This window comes from Phyllostomus hastatus, unplaced genomic scaffold (assembly GCF_019186645.2).
Source record: "Phyllostomus hastatus isolate PE091 unplaced genomic scaffold, TTU_PhHast_1.1 phas_contig_58, whole genome shotgun sequence".
In the NCBI taxonomy this organism is placed as follows: domain Eukaryota; kingdom Metazoa; phylum Chordata; class Mammalia; order Chiroptera; family Phyllostomidae; genus Phyllostomus; species Phyllostomus hastatus.
Window position 1 is genome coordinate 23532618 of NW_025333916.1, and position 20115 is coordinate 23552732.

General features: G+C 43.2%; 1 protein-coding gene across 1 annotated transcript in view; it reads right to left on the reverse strand.

Annotated features, from left to right (window-relative positions):
- The window catches only part of MAP1B (microtubule associated protein 1B), a 93896-nt gene that overhangs the window by 66353 nt on the left and 7428 nt on the right, over positions 1 to 20115 (reverse strand). The window contains exon 2 of the mRNA XM_045847741.1: positions 19231 to 19332. Within this exon, the coding sequence (XP_045703697.1) occupies positions 19231 to 19332 (102 nt within the window). The remainder of the gene's footprint in view (positions 1 to 19230; positions 19333 to 20115) is intronic.

Genomic DNA, 20115 nt, shown 5'->3' on the forward strand with positions numbered 1-20115 from the left:
AAGAGCATCTGGCCGTCTACCAGGTAGCAATTTCAGCTTCCAAAAGCAATTGCTGATTTCCTGTTTGTAGTGTTTCTATAAATTCCATCCACATTTAGGGAACTCGTGTTAAGAGCGCTGTCCTGTGCTGCAGATAACCTGGGAAGTGCTGGGGGTGGGTGTGGAGGACACAATGACAATGTTCCATAAACTCAGGAGGGAACTTGGGAAACTCAAAGAGAACGCGTGCGCACAGGTATGTCTAGTGAGTAACTGGCACTTGCCACAGCAGGTAGGTGCTCAGCACAAGTTAGTGCCTCCCCCCTCCTTCTCGTTCCACTGGAAGGCAACAGGACAGGTGATTCAGATGACCCAGTCCTTTCTAGAACACTCACACAGAGCTTGGTACATCCACGTTTCCTTCCAACCAGACAGCAGAACACACTGACCTTGAACTGCAACTGCAGACTTTTGGTCAAATTCAGTTATGCTATACCTGAAAACCAAGTGTGAGGTGGTATCTTATTTCTAAATAGCATTCTAATAAACAACAATCCACTAGGAAATTGGACCTGAAAATTTGGGTGAGGAAAGAGAAATAGCTCACTGCCTACCTTTCAAGGCAAAACAAAAATGAAAATGGAAAGGCCCAAGGGCAACCTGGGTAAAAACTCATCACCTGGCAAGAGGACCTGAGCTGGACTGGAGCCACCCTTCCTCACAGGACAACTCTGTTCCAAAGAAACTGGATGCTAAGAAAATTCTGATGTCCAAACACAGAAAACTGAGAAACAAGGGTTTGAAATCTCCCAAGAAAAATCTGTGAGGACTTTTAAATAAATTCTTCTAATGCCCTGGCAAAATTATAAAAGACTGAAAGTCCAGAGCCTATCTAATCCAGAGAGCCTCAATCTTGTAGCTGCGAGGACCACTCCCCAGGGAGAGAATCTAGACTGGCAAGAGTCAGTTCCCTTAGCTGTGTCTGCAAGACAATGACAGAAATGGGAGAGAAAAAGGGAAAAGAGGAGGTTGCTACTTTTGCTCACTGGAGTAACAATAATAAGGTCCCTTCAGAACAGTAGCCTGTTTCCTGCTAGTGTTTTTGGAGATGAAAACCAACAATAGGTACCAGGCACAACCTATGATCCGTGGGCACTATACAGATGGAGAAACGGAGGCTCAGAGCAATTCAGGTGCCCAAGGTCACAGAACTAACTAAAAGCTACAGTGAGAATTTAAACCCAGCTTTTCTCAGGCAGAGCTACTGGTAGATTGCTCCGCAGGAGGACAGGACTCCTTTTCCCCCAAGTCTGATCGTGGTATTCTTCCTGTTTATTTGTGTTGGAAGCGTTGGAAAGGATCGATATAAATCATGTTCTTCCATGGACTCAGCTCTGAGCTTGCAGCACCTTCAACATCAGGCTGCTCTCTCTCCCTGATGTATTATTGCTATTTTTATTATTTTTGTATGGGAAGGGAACTAAGAGCTCTGCCCGGAGATGTGACGAATGAGAGGTTGAGGCACACTCCATCAACGCCATCGTGAAAAAGGAAACCGTTTCCGAGGCAGGCAGGTCCTTTCACCCAGCAGCAGCCGCAGTCTCTGCTTCCCTTTCTCAGGGACACTGTCTGCAGCAGGGCCCAGGCACTGCGGGTCTCGAGAAGAAGGATATTCTGCTTTTGTAAGGAAAGGAGATTTCCCAGGCACACTTTGTGTCCCAGACTCTCACTGATTGAGAGAGTGGCGCTGCAGAGCACATTTCCACTCAGACAGTCAGCACACGTCTGCTTCTACGTTCTCAAGTTTATCTTCCTTTTTTCCCCTTTAAAAAAGTTCTCTGGAGTAAGACAACAGTTAACAAAATGAAGTAAAACCAAATTCTTCTTAATGAAAATGAACGTGCCAATAGGATTTCTCTCTGCGTGCTAATTGCTGTTTGACATGCAGTGACATCATTCCCCAGAAGCTGGGGACAAATGCAGCGACCACTGTAATGACAGGCTTACTGTGCAGGAGGAGGGAAGGGGCGCAGCAAGCCCTTCCCACTGGGCACTCCCGGGAAAGACAGTTGGACCCACCGAAGCAGTGGTGGAGTCCGGCTGTGACGATCTTGAAAGAAGCTGAAATCAAAGCACTGACTTAGCCAGAGTCAGGCTTGATTTTCTGATGCAAACTTTATATCCCCAAGTGACCATTTAAATAAAATTGCATTTTTCTTATTCATCTGAGTTAAACTGCTGTGTCACAAAAGACAATATGTACACACTTAAACTCTCACAAACATGCAGAAACGAAACATAAAAAAGGAAGCTATAATTCATAAGGTTTTTACCCAGTGACAATACAAATGAACGTGGCACTTCCTTTAGCAGAACCTAGAAGTTGGGGAAAGGATTATGTACAGTACCCTAAAGAAGAGAGGGATTTATATAAACATTTGACATGTGTAAAGTTCTGATTAGATAAAGAGAAATGGAACTTCAGATACCAAAAAAAAGCCTGACAATGCTATAAAGAAATCGTGAGTCTGAACAAATTATTGTTGAGGAACAGTGTAGGTTTTCTAAAGCAGCAGCAGTTAGACGGGTCATTTGAAAACTACAACAAGACGAATCAGCTCTTCCTGCTTTAGCTACCATTCCTTATGCATTTCCTCAAACAGGAGGTTAAAAATCTTAATCATTATCCAAACTTTTCTTGGAAAAAAAAAGCATTTTATCTAAAAATCTTTTTACAAGAAGATAATGTACTTGGTAAACTATTGGTTTATAGTACAAAATATCTGCACATTATTTACAGTAAGAATGGTACACTTTACCACGGAACCAATAAAGCTGACCAGAGAATGTGTGTTTTTCAAATGACCTGTGTGATTCTCTCTTAAATACACGATTTTGAAGTGTATCCAAGATGCCCAAATGGCACTATATTCTGTAAGTATTACTGATTGTCACAAATAAAGCTGACATTTCATTAGGACTTTGAAGTGGAATTAGGAAGGCTGGTGGGTTGATAGGGCGGCAGAACAGAAGAGAAAGCCTAATATATCCTTATCTGAATTTATGAATTTCTGAAATAGTCATAAAAATACAGAAAACCAGAAAAACTGGCCATAGTGATTTAAAGCAAAGAGGCAGTCACATGCCAAGTGGAGGGTGGAGGAGTGCAGCAGGGGGAGGAAGAACCGCCCCAAAGAGAACTGAAATACGCACTCTCGAACACCTGGACAATGTGCTCCACCCCAGAACAGTACATATGTGAACAACAGCTAACATGTGTAGAGCACTGAACATGTTCTAGCCACCCTCTCAATGCTTTCTATGTCCCATAGCCATGTAGGTTTACAGATGAGGAAACCGAGGCACAGAGAACTTGAGCACGAGGTGAATAAAGCTTATATTTGAACTTAAGCACTTTAGCTCTTGAGTCCCCACGCTTCACCATTCTGCCAGATGTAAAGAAGGCTGGAACGGTTTCAACTCACTCTTCAAAAACCTGCCCCTAAGTCCAGGAGGATGTAAAGACCAGGAAAAGAGGTCTCAGTCCTTCACTGACTCTTGGTTCCCAGCGCTCGTCGCCCCTCCTCCAGCACCTCACCTTCAGGACCCGCAGAGGCTGGGGATGCAGGAAAATCCCAGTCCTGCCTTACAGCCTGAGCACACTGGTTTCTCAGGAAAGCACTGCTAAGGAGAAGAGGAGAAGAACCCAGAGAAGAGGGCATGCTAGTATGTGGTCTTCTCACATCTCATCTGTGTGAAGAACTCCAGGTCCCACTGAATTCCCTCTCAGAGGCAGAAAGTCAGACAGCATCCCACACCAGATGAACGCCTACTGGACCATGGACACAGGGTGGGGGACGTGAACCTGAATCTGACTTCCAGGTTTTTGTTACGGAAGGGTGGAAGTGCCAGCCCCCACGTGAGCTGGGAAAGGCACTGACGAGTCTCTTCAACCCTATCCGTTAGCAAATGCTGAGCCTGGACAGACCTCTCCTTGTACAAGGAGAAAACAAACCCAAAGTGGGACCTCTGAAAAGGTTTTGCAGCACAAGACAAAAATGAGCATTCTCTTGAGGCTTGGTCAAAAACTTATCTCTAAAAATGACTTTTCACGGGGAATAAAATAAAATCATAAGAAATGAGACTTGTTATCCACAGGAGGTGGCAGACGTGGTCGGCGTCCACGGCATCAAAGACCAGAACGGACACAGCAGAACATGTGCCACACAGGACAGATGCGAGGTGCTCACCAGAACACAGGGAAGACGTGAAGGACAGCACGACGAGACAGAGGATGAGTCTGAAACAAGTCTGAGTAAGAGAATTACACCTCTTTTGAAGGCTGAAATCAGAGCCATAAGAATAGAAACAATGAAAAGGACATATATGGGAAAGAGCTTTGCTGTCCGAGAAAGGACCAAGGTCTGCAGACTGAAAGTGTGCAGAACATGACAGGAAGAAAATTAATGAGAAGTATTTCTACCTCTGCACTTCTTTACAATATACTTTAATTTCAGATAAGAATCAGGAGAATAGACTAGATTTGGGAGCAAACAATTGACCGAGAAATTTCACCTGCATGCAACTAAATTTTTAGCACCTTTACGTAAAATTCAATATAGAACAGAAAAGTCAGTTTTGTGTCAGATTTAATTGGCAAATCCAGGTTTTATTTTTTCCAGTAAAAGGCACAGGTTTCAAACAATACATGGACTATCTGCTTCAGTCATATCCTACAAAAATAAAGTATTTTTCTGTACAAAAGTTGAGATTTTTAGATACATCACCAAGTCGGGCCAAAAATATCAATTGCCAGGGAAGAGGAGGAGTGGACATTTAAACTGGAAGGTAAATGACAGATGGCAAGTGATGAGAGATGTGATGCGAGAAAGCTGCTTATAGGCCTGGCCGAGGGGCTCAGTTGATTGGACCATCATCCTGTACACCAACAAGGTTGCAGGTTCGATTCCCAGTCAGGGAGGCAACCAATCGATGTTTCTCTCTCCTACTGATGTTTCTTTCTCTCTCTCTGTCTCCTTTCCCCCTCTCTAAAATCAATAAAAACATATCCTCAGGTGAAGATAAAAAAAAGCTGCTTATAAATTGTCTAAAAAAAGATGACATCTGTAAGAGATGACTAGCCTAATGGAGCCGTGACACCTACCAGGTGAGTATCTCTGAAGCAGACACAGGGAAGTTGCTGGGAAGGAGGAACTGAACCTCTAAGCACCATGTACATAGGGCATGTTCCAGAGGGACTCAGGAACCACAGTTAGATTATGACAGAAACCTTTGAATTCTGATCCAGACACTTTGGTTGCTTCACCTCTCTATCATCGGGATTGTTGTAGCCCAGAAACTCTGTAATTAATCCCATGCCTTTAAGAGGCCAATGAAAATTCAGATAGTGCCCTTTTACTTTCATTCTTAACTCACAGCAAAGTAGTGGAATCCTTACAAGAATGATGACATCTCCATAGAGATATTTCTAAATCATGTCTATTTCATTGTTCCTATTTCCTAAGATGTGTGCTACTGTAACCTCACTTTGATCCCTGTGAAATTCAAGAAAGATCTGTGTAGTCTAGAACCTGTGAAACAAAGCTAAATTGCTACTGTTACATTAAAAAAGGAAACATATATAGTGTCCAATGTTTTAAATATAAAATAAAAAACTTGCATTACAAATCTCAGCTTTAAAGCTCTCTCACTTTCCCCCTTACTAAGTTAGTTTCCTCCTTTATGTCCTTATATAGCTCCATACTCTCCTCCCTAGTACTCTCTTCCCTAGTACTTAGCACAGATTGTGAGACATATTTGTGTGACAGTTTGATTAATGTCTGCCTCCTTACCTTGACTGAGTGTTCCATAGGAGACCATGTAGGGACTGTAGATTATTTATTTTGCTTATTACTGTTAACCTCAGTATTTGACACAGTAGCAGATCCAGTAAGACAGACAATACGTATTTGTTTAATGAGAAGACTGAGTGTATGTGTTTTAATTCATTGTTCAGCCAAGCAAGTAATTTTATCCTAAGAATTCCAAAAATCTTTACATAGATAATTCATCTTAGCTTTGCATATTAGCTATGCTTATCAACTTTGCACAAAAAACCCGTTTAAAAAATACTAGAATGACTTCTTTCATTATGGGTTGATATTATATCACAGAATATCAAATATAAAAGGAAACTTAGAGATAATAACACTGTAGTTCACAAATAGTAAATAGTTTGTCCACAATAGCACAAATCTAAGCAGTAGAATGGGGATTAGAGCATAGATTTTCTACCTCCACCCTCATCCCCCAAAAGTTCTGTTCACTGCTTCTCAACACACTGGCTCTTAACCAGAACTTCCAGGTTGCCAAGCCCCTGAAAGTTTAATCAATAGTTTGTAAAGAAACATTTTGCCACATCTCAAAGTTTAAAGAAAATTTGTAATAAAAAACATTGTTTGCAATATAACCACTGCAAATTTTTTAAGTTGTTATGCATCGTTTTAAAAAACATTTTGTTCATTTACTTTTAGAGAGGGGAAGGGAGGGAGAAAGAGAAACAGCAATGTGTGGTTGCCTCTTGTGCGCCCCCTACCACACATGGCCCCCTGGGTGGGGGCCTGGCCTGCAACCCAGGCATGTACCCTAGACTGGAAATTGAACCAGTGACCCTTTGGTTTCCAGGCCAGCACTCAATCCACTGAGCCACACCAGCCAGGGCTTATTTTTAAACATAAGAGCTAATTATACTTTCTCAAACCCATACCTCATCATTCATTGTCATATGTGTACTGGGGCCTGGTGCCAGGCACTGTTCTAAGACTCCTTCCCAAAGAACATGAGCCTAAGGCCTCCTTAGTTCTGTGGTTAAGACTGATTTTTTTTTCTTATCATTCAGTTGCAATAAGGAAAAAGCCATTTCTGAAAAGTCAAATTCCTGAAAGACTAAAAAACCTAGCCCTGTGATTTAAGCTCTTCCTTTGGTCTCCACTTTTCTCATTTGAAGCAGATTTTGGTTTGGTTGCTTGTTTTTACTTTTCCTTCTTTTTAAGTTGTAAGTTAGAAACTTTGGGGGGCCAAGAGCAACTATTTTCACATTTTTGATGACTCTGTTTACGAAGCACAGAAAATCCATGCTCTGGCTAAAGGATTCTAGTAACAGAAATTTCTGTGTGATGATGGAATCATATTTCTGGGCAACCCTGGAGTGAGTCAATCTGCCAAATTATTCCATTTATATTTACATGCTGGAATGTTATTCCAAAGGCTCCAAATAGTCTATGTTCTACATATAAAACAATAAAACAAAAATAAGACACAGTATAATATGCATAACTAGTACATAATGTAATGATTCTTTAAAGCAGACTCCAATATCATTAAATAACCCAAACCACCTTCATTTGCAGAAAAGAAGGCTATGATCGAAGAGAATAGAGAGGGCATATTAGGAAAAAGGGGGAAGACGAAGAAAAAAGAAACAGAAAGGAGATACCGTAGCCGACATCATGTGCGGGGGGGGAAAGGCACAGGTAATGCAGATGAGAAAACAGGGGAAGGGAAGGAGGCCCACCCACATGCAATGGCCTTCTTCATCATGAAACATTTACGTGGATGTTCTAATGCTTCTTTAAAAGGGAAGATGGTTTTGCAATAATATAAAAGCTAAGTCATTCCCACACATATAATTACACATGGGCACGTAAATGTCAACAGAATTTTAGCCGTACAACCTGTCTCTTCCTAGGATGTAAAGTTGTCCTGGACAACCGTAAAGTACAGACAATATATCTTTAAAAACAATCTCAATTCTCATCTCTTTTATCACTTGGTTAGGTTTTTTGTTTATTAGCTTATTAGGAGGTAAGACGATGCATGGAAACAACTATCTACTTAATGGTTGGGCCTTAGGAGTGGAGTGCACTGGTTGTACATGCAACAGGACAATTAAGTGGGCTAATGCATATTTGAGAAACATTTGAGATTTTTTTCAAAGCTATCTAGAGAATTGCCATTATTACCTTATCCACACTTCTCCTTCTCTATAGCATTCCTGAGTTCTTTTGCAGTATCTAGAATAAATGACTCATTTTCAAAAGCAGTATAATATCTTATGCGAGATATCCACTGTTCTAGGTAGGAATAACAATCATATTAAAATTGAGATGGCCATTTAGCCAACCCCAATATAAAGACTTTGCTCACAAAAGTCTCGGGAATAAGGACTCGCTTCATTCTAATCATCAAGCCCCATTTCTGACAGCGTAGTCACCACTAGCCTTCATAATGAGGACCCGGGGCACAGGGACCTAAATTAGATAGTTCTGAGTCTGGGTTCCAAGAAGGTGGCAAAATGCCTTCTCTTGTGTGGGTTCATCTGTCTTGGCCTGTGTGCCAATAAAATGCCAATATTCACCCAAGGAGTGCAACACCTCCTTTTTAAAAACTCCCTTTGAAAACATCACTCAACTTGGGAAGAAGAAAGAATAACAGATTTCTAAGTGCATGTTTTCTACAAATAGTTTAAATATATCCTGGGCTAACATATAAATTTGGTTTAGCAATTATAAGTCAATTCTAGATAAATTGGAGGTGTTTATAAAACAGAAAGGACTATATCATTGAATTCTAAAACTTCAAAAAATAATAAGCCCACAAGAATTACTGGCAACTCTTTATGAACTAGAATATTTGACTAACAAGCCCACCATACTTCCCATCCATACAGCTATTATTGTTAATGTTATTATTGTGCATAGATTACTTCATTTGGGTTTTTAGAACATTCTGTGAGGTTTGATGTAAAAATAATATTACATGTAGGTTTTAGTGAGTGAATTAAACACTTTTTGCACACATGATTAAATTAGGGAATAGGGCAAGCCGAAATTGTTAAAAGTATTAGACGACAACAACCATATGATGTATTAGCATAAAAATCACTTTTCCTTCTGGACAGTCACGACTCTCTGGTGATGATTGCCTTCATGCAAGCCACACACCATCAGCAGTGACATGATTTGCGCACTTCTCCCCAAGGGAGGTCATATCAGCATGTTCTGACTTGTTACTTGGTGTTGTGCTAATTGAGGGCTCACGTGACGAGATGTGCATAGCTGATCACGCGTATCAAAATGCAGGCCATTCTCAATGAGCCGTAGTGAACGCTGTCCCCGGCACTTTGAACACGTCAACCTGGACGTGCTCCCCAGAACTCAGGAGATTTCATCTTCGGCCTCTTCCTAAAGATCTGTGACTAAGGAGCTGATCCGTGGCTCGGCACAGTGCCAAACATCAATGTGGAAGTTCTAATGATAATGGGAAAAAAATGCAGCTATTTCCTGTTTGGCATGATGTAGATAAAACACTCAGGAATTGGACTTTTCAAGTGCTTTCCATGCAGGTGTTTGGCACTGTGCAACCGCCATTAAGTTCTGTCTGCTTTGGTTCTTCTGCAAGGTAAAGACAGAAGGAAGAAGCTGAGGGCCAGGAATTTCCAAACTAGGAAATCAGCCCGAGTGTCATAAAGCTGAGCATACTCCCCTAAAATTAATAATCCTATCAGATGGAATTGGCAGATTTTCTAAACTAAATTCTTTCATTGGTATTTTAAAACCAGGATGGAACACCATTTTAAGCTAAACAGAATAGGACAAGTTTCCTTCTGTGTCAGCGATGAGGCAGTTTAGTAGGAATTCATGTTCGTATGGAAAATACTACAATAAATTAATAATAATACCAGAAGAAACTCTGTGTTTTGCGTACTCACTACTGTAAACCCACTTTTGCACCACCCTGTATAAGCACTGGAAGAGACTCAGAGTTTGTTTAGTTCATCCGTTTCCAAACTGTGCTGTAGAGAAGGCCAGATCCCTGGGACAAAGTCGTGGTAGAAGTGACTCGGCAAATAGGTTAAGAAAATTTATGGTTACACAAAATTAAATAAGTTTATTTCTATGCAGTTGCTTACTTTATGACTCCCGAAAGAGTCAGATCTAGTATGCCTTAGTTACTAGATTCATTTCACAATCGAATTCTTTCCCACTGACTATCTATTAATATTTTACAGGACTAATAGCTAGCAAAACAAAGTTTCAGGTACCCTGATCTAGTCCAAGCCCTTTATTCTGCAGAAACAGAAGGCCTCCCAGCAACTGTTCAGGGGGCCGCAGGGGGAAACAATAGCCCTGGGGGGCCAGAGCTGCTGCATTGGGTCAGGCTTCCAGGAGGGTCCGGGGAAGGAGCTCACGACACCGGTCCCCTCCCTGCTTCCCCTGATACAGGAACAGCGGAGTCAGAGCTCTCCAAGTGTCCACTCCATTCTAGCCTTGAGGCAGTGAACCAATTGCTTCAGATTTATTTCCATAACGCCTTTCCCGTTCACAATCTCTCCCTCGTGTCTTCTGAGTCTGCCAGTGGACAGTGTTCCAGCACTCAGAGATGAAGACAATTTTGAAATCAAGCCTGTGCATTCATTTCAGCGGTCTTGTTCTCCTAGGCTTTCAGGAGGAATAAATCCTTAAAACAGTAATTCAGTCTCCTCACAATTAAATTAAAGAGTTTAACTTAAAATGTAGTTCCAAACTAGGGAATAATTAATTCAATTTATACCCAAAATTCCTTGGTCACAAAGAGAATCTAGTGCATTAGATTTGTTGTAGTTCTGCTTAATGTGTGTAGATAATATGATTTTAGTGAATTTTTTTATGCGTGTGCATTTTTACAATATCCTGAAAAACAGAATTTACAGAAGTATTCCCCCTACAAAATTCTCATTTGGCACGTATACTAACTTGCTCTGTTAGTTATCTTGTTTCCATGCCCAGTTGTAAACAGCTCTCAGGCCAGGGTTACTTATGTTTCTCCCAATGGCCAGGAGAGCTTGGACGGGAACTGTCTTGCTACAGGAACTACTACAAAAATATTTAATGACAAACTAGGGCTGATCCTAGGGCACCTTCTAAAATGATATACCGTATACTGTGAAAAGATTCTCTCCTACCAAATGGATTAGAAGATAAGGTATCCCTTCCTTTGTCCTCCTCATTCTAATTTTTCTCCCCCCTCCCACAAACCTCGTCAAAATTTCGGGGTAACAGCCTAGACGGCAGCAAACTGCGCACAGCGGCTCCGGATCTCTGCAACACAGAGGGTGCGGGGGTCCTGAGTGCAGAATCTATCCCATCCCTACTTTTACTGCTGTCACAGGACCTTCCCTCATGTGACATTTCCAATGACTGACGTTTCCGGAGCCCAGTCGCCTCTGGTTTAGGGAGTAGTCTCCTTGGGGCAGGTAGCTAGACCGTGGGTGCTGCTGCCCCAGGACACCCTAGGCTCCTTCCCCAGACCGGTCCTGTGAGGCGCAAACTAGGAAGTCTGTGAATTTGGTTCAGAATGCTCCTCAGTGGCTCCTTCCTCAGAGCCCCCAGTGAAACCTGTTTGATTAAGAAAGGGCCGGCTTAAGGACTTTCCAAACCAAGGCAGTCCTCAGGGTGTTTTTACCCTAACCCCTCGGGCAGTTACACCCACAAGGCAAGGTTTAGAGGCAAGCCCAGTTTGAGTCTCTAAACTGAGGCATGATAAAATTGTGGACAGGGGTCACACCCGCTAAAATACAGTCTTCCCTAGGCTTTTTTTTTTTAGTTGTTTTTCATTCAATAATTTTATTTTTAAATCGTGTGTAGACTCTCTTGCTGCATTTGCTGTAAGCAGTTAACTCACTAGTCCTGAGTAGAGGCAACCCTTGAACACAGGTAAGACTAGTTCATTAAAACAACATTATTTTTGCCTTGTGTTTATGTTAATTTCCCAGTCCCTGTGGTCACTTTTCAGTGCACTTCCCCAGGGGGCCCTTCTTTCTCTCTCACACTTCTCCAGGACCACAGAAATCTGACTTCCCAGGCAATAGAAATCACCCGTGGACCACAACAGGGAAAACAAAGGCGTAAGCCCTGGAGTATGACGTTTGGGGAGACTTGCCGGTTGCCTGGGTAGCATTTAATGAGTCCTGGGTTGCAGCTGGGGGTGGGGGTGCTGGTACCTGGGTAACCTTTGTCACCGGCACTAACTCTGTGGCTGAACAATCAAAATGAAACGCTGGTTGTGCTCGCCATTCTCACCCCTTCTTTTCTTCCAGAATCTGAGTAAATCTCTCCCTCTCCCTCTCTCCCTCTCTCTCCCTCTCTCTCCCTCTCTCTCTCTCTCTCTCTCTCTCTCTCTCTCACACACACTCACACACACACACACACACACACACAACCATTTGTAAATTAAGAAAAACACTCTTTGTTAGTGTTTTTATAGCTGTGAATGACATTTTTCCAACTAGATTATAAACAGTGGGGACACCTCATTCTTCTTTCTACCCTTTTATACTTCCTTGCTTATTAACAAGCACTCAGAAGTAGTACTTGACATTTAAAAAAATAAATCTGTTAGTTTATGCTTTATTCCTCATCGTCCACCATTATTGCTAGCATGCTTTCATAAATGCTGAACAAAATGTCCCAGAAAGATGTAAGAGCAGGCAGTGAAGAGTAAAGGGACTATAGTTGCTCGGTGGTTTGCCGATATTAAGGGCTTAAAAACAAACAGACAACAAAAACTCTACTAGCAGAGACCACGGCTCTCTCTGGTCTTTGCGATGAAGACAAAGGCTGTCCTTGGCTGGCAGTGCCAGCAGCTGCTCTGGAATGCACTCAGTTGGATGTAATGGTGGGTACTGACATTTCCCCAAATGGCTATTGGGCCCAGGCAAACAATTTTCCGCCACCTTCCTGCCTGTGCGTGTCTGTGTTGAGTGGTGCCACGGTGCCCATTAGGATCCGCTAGAGAGCCATTACAGTCAGTAGAGTAAAACATCCTTTTTACTCAAAAAAAAAAAAAAGTGAAAGGAATCGGTATTTCTAGGGTGCTCTGAAAGAGCCATCAACACCCCCAAGGAATGAAGGTGGCCGGCATGGCACCAAAGCACCACGTTATTCCTGTCAGTGGCCAAGCCTGCAGCAAAAATACGTTAGTGTGTGAGGATCTATAAAGAATTCCCCCGTTTCAAAGTTGTGCAAAATGCAAACCTCGTAGACTTTAAAATTCCAGTTATTCTCTTTGGAAAGTTAGGCCTTTTCATCGATTCAAAGGAATTCCAGTGGAGGCAACCAGACAGGGGACTGCTGCAGCTGAATGGGAGCCCTGGGCGGGAGGGGCTGCTGAGCACCCCACCAACTGCAACCCACCGGCTGGGGAGGCTGAGGGCAGAGGGCAAGGGGAAGAAAGGCGAGTGATTTGCATTACAACGGGAGTCTCCTTCCCAGGCCAGCGGCATTGGCCTCAATGGATGTTAAACAGAGGTCTGGTTACTTCAACAAAAAGAAGGCTTTTCTTCTAACAACCTCAGACGGCGACGAAGTGAGTGAAGATGAGCCGAGACACGCTGGCATGGGGGCAAGTGCCCTGTACCCGTGTGTGTGCACCTGGGAGACAACGGAGGGATAAGGTTCCTTTTGGAATCTCAGGTTCCTCGGGGGTTAAGTCAGCCTCTCGAATGCAAGTGAACGTGTATTTGTGTGCTTTATTGTTTAAAGGTCGGGAGCTGGGCTGGAAACACACTCATTACTCCCTGTCATAGAGCAGTTGACGCATTCTAGGCACATACAATTAGGCTATAATTCTGTACTACAACAGACTAAACACACACGTCTAGACAGAGAAAGGAGATGACCAAAAATATCTTAGACCTTTGCTAAAGGCGTTTTTTGCATTTTCTTATCATTCTACTTGGCAAAAATTGCCTCATTAATGTCAAACGGAGTAGAGGATTCGCATGACTTAAATTCAAGGGTCTTGATTTTAATTCTCCATCAAAAGCCAGTCTCCAGGCCAGCTATTTTTAGCAGTCACTCAGCACAAATCTGACACACTCAGCTGTGGTTTGTTTATCTTTGAGAGAAAAGGCCTGGGTTCTTAAACAGAACCACCCATACACACATTACAAAATCAATCACACTGCATGAAGGTTTGTGTGAATGCGATGTAGGAGTTATAAAACTAGTGACAAAACGTAAACACGCCAAGGTCTTACTATTTATTCAGCTGACTAAGAAAACAAACCACAAGAAATCTCCATGTCTTAGAACTGGCAAAGTCTACAGTCACCTGCTGACTGGAGAGAGCAGAAGAAAGAATCGTGTAGCAAGTAGAATGGAGGGGAAGAAGTGGCCCCTGGAAGAGGAGCAGAATATGTGACCCCAAAACATGCCACTTTGGCATGTGGATTTTTTTTTTTTTTAGCTGAAGGCAAGACCCAGCAGACTGTAGAAAAACTTCTACTTCTCCATTAACTACCTAGAAGAATTTAATCAGGGGGCCTGACTCACAGAAAGAGCTATGAACAAAGATAACTTTTGCATGAACAGCCTACCTGTATGGCAAGGCAAACATCTAATCATCAAACACCTGCTCTTCTTATTGTCCCACAAATTACCCTCCTCCCCTGGAAGCTCCAGGTCTTTATTACATTCCTTAGCTCAGGGTGGCATAAAACCCTCAGCTGCCCAACCTGCCCTTCCTTGGGTCTCATTGTCTTTGTGAGGTTTTTCTCCTGTGAATCAGTCTGAAGTCAATTTAATTACTAGACCAGCTAACAGAACCTGGAAAGGTAAATAAAAATATTTTCCTCCCCCACAGATGAAACGAGAAAGCAGAGTAGCACCCTCACCCACATCAGCATCCTTCCATGGGCCTAAGGGACCATTCTGCAAATGGTCTCCAGCGCTGCCCTCGGTTCTGCTAGGCCGGCACCGTAATGTGTCGCCGTCTGTCTGTTCGCACACCCAAAGGGCCTGCCCAAACTCACTCATGAGATGTTGCTGTCACGAGAAGCACACATGATCACAGCTGTGTTCCTTCTGATAATGCCAAAGGCAGTTGTTTCTCTGAGAAACATCTTTACTACGAATTGTAATACCATTACAAAAAGGAAGTAAGCCAATATCTAAAGCCAGTATTTCTCACAGATAATAATAATCACCAAATATACAAGTCAAATAGGTTTTCAGCAAGGGAGACAATTTTCGCACTAGCTTATGTTTATTATTTTTTATGTTTATATTTTTATTATTATGTTTATTATTTTATAAAAACATGCTACTATAGAAACAGGACAAGTACTGTTTCAGGAGCCTTACACGCGTTAATTCATTTGACCCTCATGAAAATTCTATAAGGTAGAAGTGATTGTCCCTGTTTTATAAATTTAGGCATAAAAATGTGAAGTGACTTGTCCAAGATCCTATAGCAGATAACCATCAGAGCTAGGATCCAGAATCCACACTTTTTTGAAAAGGTTTTATTTATTTATTTCTAGAGAAAGGAGAAGGGAGAAAGAATGAGAAAAACATCCATGTGAGAAACATGTACACCCCAACCAGGGGCTGAACCCATAACCCAGGAATGTGCCCTAACCGGGAATCGAACTGGTGACATTTTGCTTGGTGGTATGATGCCAACCAACTGACCCACCCCAGTCAGGGCCAGAATCCACACTCGTGATCAGTATGATATGTTGCTGATGAGGATTTGGGTTCTCAAAATCTTTAAATTTTTTTAATAGGCAGAAGTGACACAATGATGGGGAAAAAAAGAAAATTAATTTTCCTCCTGACATCCCTTGTCCCGGGAACGGTTCATATGTATTTATTTGTTGTTTTGAAATGATGTCTGTCTAACACTGATGATCATGGAGCACTTCCTACAACATACCCTCCTCTCTTCCATGTACGTAGATCTAAAGTTGAATTAGGGAAAGAAGCAACTAGGAATGGACAAATAGGCATGGTAAGCCTATTTCTACTCTTGTGGTGAGACTTATAAAAAATGTTTTTCATCCAGCATGACTGAGATACAAAAAAAACATGCTATACTATAGAAATAACTTTAGGATAGTATTTGAATTCATAAATATCAATGAACATAAGGCTGTTACTCTAATTTGAAAAGGCACAACTGTTCAACATTCATTCGAGTGATGAAGCCTGAGGAGGTCGGTGAGAGAACCTAATGTTTTCTCTGCAGATTACTGGTCTGGCTGGAGCCCCGCTTAGATGTGGCTGGGAACGGTTTTATATCAGGGCAAATGGGCAGGGACCTGCTCTGGGCACACAGCGGCTGTCTATGGAAGGATCTTCAGGGAAGGCAATGCCGCAACAGCTTTCAGAGAGAGGGAGACAGCCCAGATGACCGACCAGGCCAGGAATCACAGCATGCGGGCGGCGGGCTGGGGCTCAGTGAACCCAGGGCTCACATTCTCAAGACCTGGGGCACATACAACCTCACTATCCACACGAGACAACCCCCACCTTATGCAGAGAAGCATCCGAGTCCAGGTTCCTGCTTAAAGGATATTTGTTCAAGATGACTAACTAAGCCTTTCAGGGTGGGCCTGAATAAGACCTGCATTCCTGGAGAAAAAAGCACACTGAACCTCAAAACCACATTTAAAAATTGGTACCAAGGCACAAATCTGGTTGTGCAGCCTGCAGGAGCCATTAGCTGACTTTGAGGTTATCACTAGTCTTTTGTAAGTAATCTCCAGACACACCGCCCAGCGAAGCACTGACACCACTAGATAGGTGACCTGCCCTGATCGTAGGTGACAGCAGGAAAAAGAGGGAGAATGGTACACTGGGCTACAGTGGTGGTTTGGAGAGGGGGAACTTGACCTTCCTAGTCCACTACAGTAATGTAGGTCTTTGGTCCAAATGTAGTTCACGTGTTAGCCATCCTCGCAGTCTTTCATTTCGCAACACACAGCTGTCACCCTACACAGTCAATCCAAGTATGAGTGAACGCACCGGGAATCATAGGCTTCGCTCCCTGCCCCCCAAAAAGCAGTCTTACAAACTGTCATAGTGAGAAAGCCAGAACAACCTACAAAAGATAAAAGCTTGAATTTACACTTTGAAACACACTTGTTGGAAAAGGTTACTTCCCTTATTTTTCTTTTTGTAAGATGGGTTTAAAAGTTATGGAGATATGCAAGACATAAAAATACAGCAGAGCAACGAGAAACACAACCACATACTGTACCTTTGCTTCAGCAAATCACGTGCTGTGTGGCCATCTCGACATCGTTCTCTGTTTCTCAGTACACAGGCTTTGCACGTGGCTCTGCAGCACGTTTGACTTTTAAGGAGCCCGTTCTTGCTCTGTTTTTCTTAGCGCACAGACTTGAGTCCACGCTTGAAGGCCCCAATTCATTTACTAACTCGAATATATGGGATTTTATTCTAATATCAAACTCAAACAGAAGGACGGGACTGCCTCGCGGGCATACTGCTGCAGCCAAGGGTGATTCCTGAAGGCACTGACATGCCATGTACAAGTGGTTTCCAGCCTTGGTGCGGACAAGGCCAGCCAATGTGCTGCAGCGGTCAGTCAAAGAAGGCTGCACCCCACCCCCGATTTTATATCAATGCCCACAAAGTTAGCAATCATTTTGCTGTATGATTGAAGACAGAAAGAGTATCCTCTGCTCTATTTTATGTAAAATTTAAGTGATATTCAAGAAATAAAGTGTAATACAGTATTTATGACTCATCGATGGCAGAGCTTTGGAGAAAAACGTCCCAGGTTTGGAGTCTTTATGGGCCCATAACTCTGCTCGTCATCTCAAATGTGACCAGCTGGGAGAAATACGGGTCCCTGTTTACAAGGGGAAGACCAGATGGGTGAGTCTGATGACGACATCCCCAGGCCTAGGGGCCAGCAGTGAGGCAGGACAGTAAGAGGCCGGGAAAATTCCTTGCCAGGCAGAGTGGAGAAACTGAGACAGGCTGCTGAACAGGTGGCCAAGCAATTTACAGCCAGCTAAAAAATCAAAAGATCTCATCTTCCCTAACCAAGGACATTAGGAGCAAACGGTTTACACCTTTTAAACTGTGCCAGGACAGACCCACCTGGGTCCGGGTCCCCTTCCGGTGACAGCATTTAAAGGTGAAACTGACCAGAGAATGACCCTGACCCCTCTGTACGCTCATTTTGATGCATTAGCATATCAAAGGACACACCTGGAAAGCTGATGAGTATTCTATTGAGATCCTCCCCCGAGACCTCCCCTAAAATTCCCCACATTTAGAAAACAGATAAAAACCTTTAAGACAAAGAACCTGGAGCATGGTCTCCCTAAGGCATGCCCATGTCTTCCCCCCACTTCTTCCCAAAGGCTCGTGTTTTTGCTTTCTTTCTCCTAAGCTCTAAAGGTTCCCAGGAGATGTGAAACCAGGGGAGCAGCAGGCAGTGGCAGCTCGTCCCGGGCTAAGCCCTTGAACCTGCCTCCAGGAGCCTTCCTTTTGCCTCCGTTGCTGATTTCCTGAGGCCACACAGCCCAGCTGGCTCACTCCTTCTGCCTCTGTGACTTACTTTCCGAAGGGCCAAGGCAGCTCCACCTAGGTTCACTCCTGTGGCTACGATCTTGCTTCTTCTATCTTAAGCCCTTCCTGTTTTCCACTGTCCCCAGTTTTAATAAATGCACTCTCACAGCCACCTGGACTCATGCCGGGAAATCTTTCCTGCATGAAGAACCCACACACTCCAGGCCTCAGTGGGGCAGACTGCTGCGGCCTGGTCCCTTCCAGTGATAAGGGCACGGTCCCTCATGAGGCGTCTGGGTCGTGGGAGCCTCTTCACATTCAGGACACATTGTGGTGTTCTTACCTTTAATTTTTCTGCAGTATTCTTTTTCATCTCTGAAAGAAAGGCTATTTTAACAGCAGTTGGAATTTCAGACTTTTTTTTTTTACCAACACTAAGAAAAGGAGGTGACATTGCAAGGATGAAGTGATGATGTAAATCTCACTTGGAAATGCAAATGTTCCTTTTTTTCTTGGGAGGGAGGGGCATTGTGAGATTCTGGAGGCATCTGATTTATATTCATAACTTCATTTGAGTAAAATTAACATTTAAATAGTTTGCAATCCCTTAAAGTCAGAGTATATAGAGACAACAACAACAAAATTATCCCAGAACCTAAACACCTCTCACTAAGAATCCACAAAATATGAAAGCCACACAGCGACAACTTAGAGTTGACTTTCTTAAAACATGGCTTCTGGCTACCCTAGTAAATACTAACAAATACAAAGAATCCTTCAGCAATAAGAAAGTCTTTTTGATGCTCCAGGCATAGCTTTCCAGTCAATGGTCTATTCTCCCATCCCGTCAAATTCTAAGTTGACCAAAACTGAACCCAAGCCTCACCTGGGACCTCAGGAGAGAATCTTGCAGAGTGTCGAGATACAAAAAGCTTCAGTTCTTGGTCTAAGTTGCATTCAATCAGGTTTGTGTCCCATGATCGGATTCCTAAGGAGGGAAAGGAAGACAGTTGACAGACTTCCAGTCAGTCATTTCAGAGTGGTTTGGGAAACATCAGTGACATTTCCCAGGCTTTAAGGGAGGATGTGGAAACTCCTTTTCTGAAGAGCTCGGTGGTGAGCAGGGATGCCCACAGGATGGGAGGCCTGGGGGGGGGGTCTCTCCACCAGGCCACAAGGGAGGCATAAGTGGCCATGTGGACTAAACTTCCGCCCCTCATAAAGCATAAATGCAGCTTTTCTGGGAGAGTCAAAGAAAACAGTTATTAGGAAAATGACAGGCTTTCCCTCCAGGGAGGGAACAGAAAGGACAGAAAGATGGTGAGTTCTGAAGCTGTCCAGAGGCCGCCAGGCCATCCGGCTTGTCCATGGTCCACGTGTAAGTAGCAAGAGAATGTAGAATGAGGGTGGGAAGGCCAGGCACATGGGGGCTGACGCTCGAGCCCAGGCCTTCGCCTGGAGTAGTGCCCCTACACAGTTGGTGTGGACGCAGTTTCTTTCCTTTACCCGTCCCACTTTTTGACCTTGGTTTCTCAACCCCTGCATATCAATCCAAATGTGTGTGATCTTTGATAAAAAGGCTGGATCTCAGTCTTCAAGGCTTGGCCCTTCAGCCCTCCCAGGCACTGGTTTTACCTGACTAGCTTGGCAGGCATCTCTTTCATTCACAATTGTTAGCTGTGCTGAATTTTCTTATCCAGAGGCAAAGAAATATGGCAACTTTTTATATTTTATGAACTTTCTACAGAGTTGCAAGGTGCACACCGTTTAT